The 1,360-nt window shown below is 45.1% G+C and overlaps 1 protein-coding gene across 1 annotated transcript in view; it reads right to left on the bottom strand.

The window, feature by feature from the left end:
• prrc2c (proline-rich coiled-coil 2C) overlaps nucleotides 1-1,360 on the bottom strand; it is a gene marked incomplete in the record, with an annotated part of 90,325 nt that overhangs the window by 52,724 nt on the left and 36,241 nt on the right. The window contains 2 exon segments of the mRNA XM_014026140.1: nucleotides 90-711; nucleotides 810-993. Coding sequence (XP_013881594.1) covers nucleotides 90-711; nucleotides 810-993 — 806 coding nt within the window.

A 1,360-nucleotide genomic window follows, 5' to 3' on the forward strand; every position in this document is an offset into this window, starting at 1 on the left:
TATATATATACAATGACTTTTTATGCATAGTTCTAATATCGTGTCACAGGCACTTTAAAACTGTAAAAACGTGCTCAGAGTTTGCTCACCTCTGTTGTCCTCAATGTTAAAATAGTCACAGGTGGGAACTGATGCCGCCCTGTCAGTCTGGCTCTCCTCCACCAGAGGACCCACTTCAGCCAAGGAGGTTGCTCCTTCACTTTCTGGCTCTGGAGCTACAGCTGCAGGGGGGCTGGGCTGACGAGGCACCTGAGCCTCATCCTCAGCACTTGGTTCTACACGCTCTGGTTCCTGCTCCGGCCTGTCCTGGTCTCGGTCCCCTCGCTCTGATGAAAGGCTTTGTGTGACCGGGGCCTGTGTGACCGGGACTGAAACAACAGGAATGGGTGCAGGAAGTGGTGCTGATGAGGGCTCCTCCCCAGCAGCTCTTGCTTCATCACTGGGGCTCTGAGAAACGGAGGGTTTGCTCTCGTTTGCCTGTCGGTGTTTCTCGTTGAGGCGTTTAAGTTTTTCAGCACAAGCAGCAAGTCTCTGTTCTTCCATCCGCCTCTCCTCCTCTTCTCTCCTGCGTCTCGCTCGCTCCACGGCTTCAGAAACGTCAGACTGCTTTTTCCGCTTCTGTCGCCAGGCATCAGAGTCCTCATCAGCGGCGGGGGCCACAGCGGCCTGTGGTTTGATTCCACGTGATGCACTGGTGCCAGCAGGGCGACTCTGGAAACAGAAATGATTAAACTGGTGAGTAAACTGTACAACATGTTAAAAATGTTACAAACTCAACGTAGGATGTGTGTAACTTCAACATGTTTTACCTGGTATTCCTGTGAAACAGCTGATTTACTGTACTGCCCTCCACTGCCAGGGGATGGAGCTCTGGGATCAGCGCTGTCAGCCCAAGAGGATTTACCACCTCCAGGCTCTTCAGAGCCCTCCTTCCAGCCCTCCTGACCATCTGATGTCCGAGACCTCATGCGCTCCACTTTACCCATCCACTCCCTGATACAAATTAATACAGTTATAATTAATAAATATATTATTATTGATGAAAAACCGACATGCAAACATCATATAAATGGTTTAAGAACAAAAATAGACAAATCTATTGGAGTTCTGTACAAAGTAAGAGAACTGTTCAATGATAAAGTACTGTTTATGTTGTATAACACTATAATTGTTCCACATTTAATTTACTGTATTGAGGTATGGGGTAAAACTTGTAAAACTATCACAAATCCTATTTTTATTTTACAGAAAAGAGCTATAAGAATTATTACTAGAAAAAATTACAGCCATCCATCAAATATATTGTTTCATGACTTGAAGTTATTAAAATTTTATGATTTGGTTGATTATAATATTTTGC

Source organism: Austrofundulus limnaeus, unplaced genomic scaffold (assembly GCF_001266775.1).
Source record: "Austrofundulus limnaeus strain Quisiro unplaced genomic scaffold, Austrofundulus_limnaeus-1.0 Scaffold529, whole genome shotgun sequence".
Taxonomy (NCBI): domain Eukaryota; kingdom Metazoa; phylum Chordata; class Actinopteri; order Cyprinodontiformes; family Rivulidae; genus Austrofundulus; species Austrofundulus limnaeus.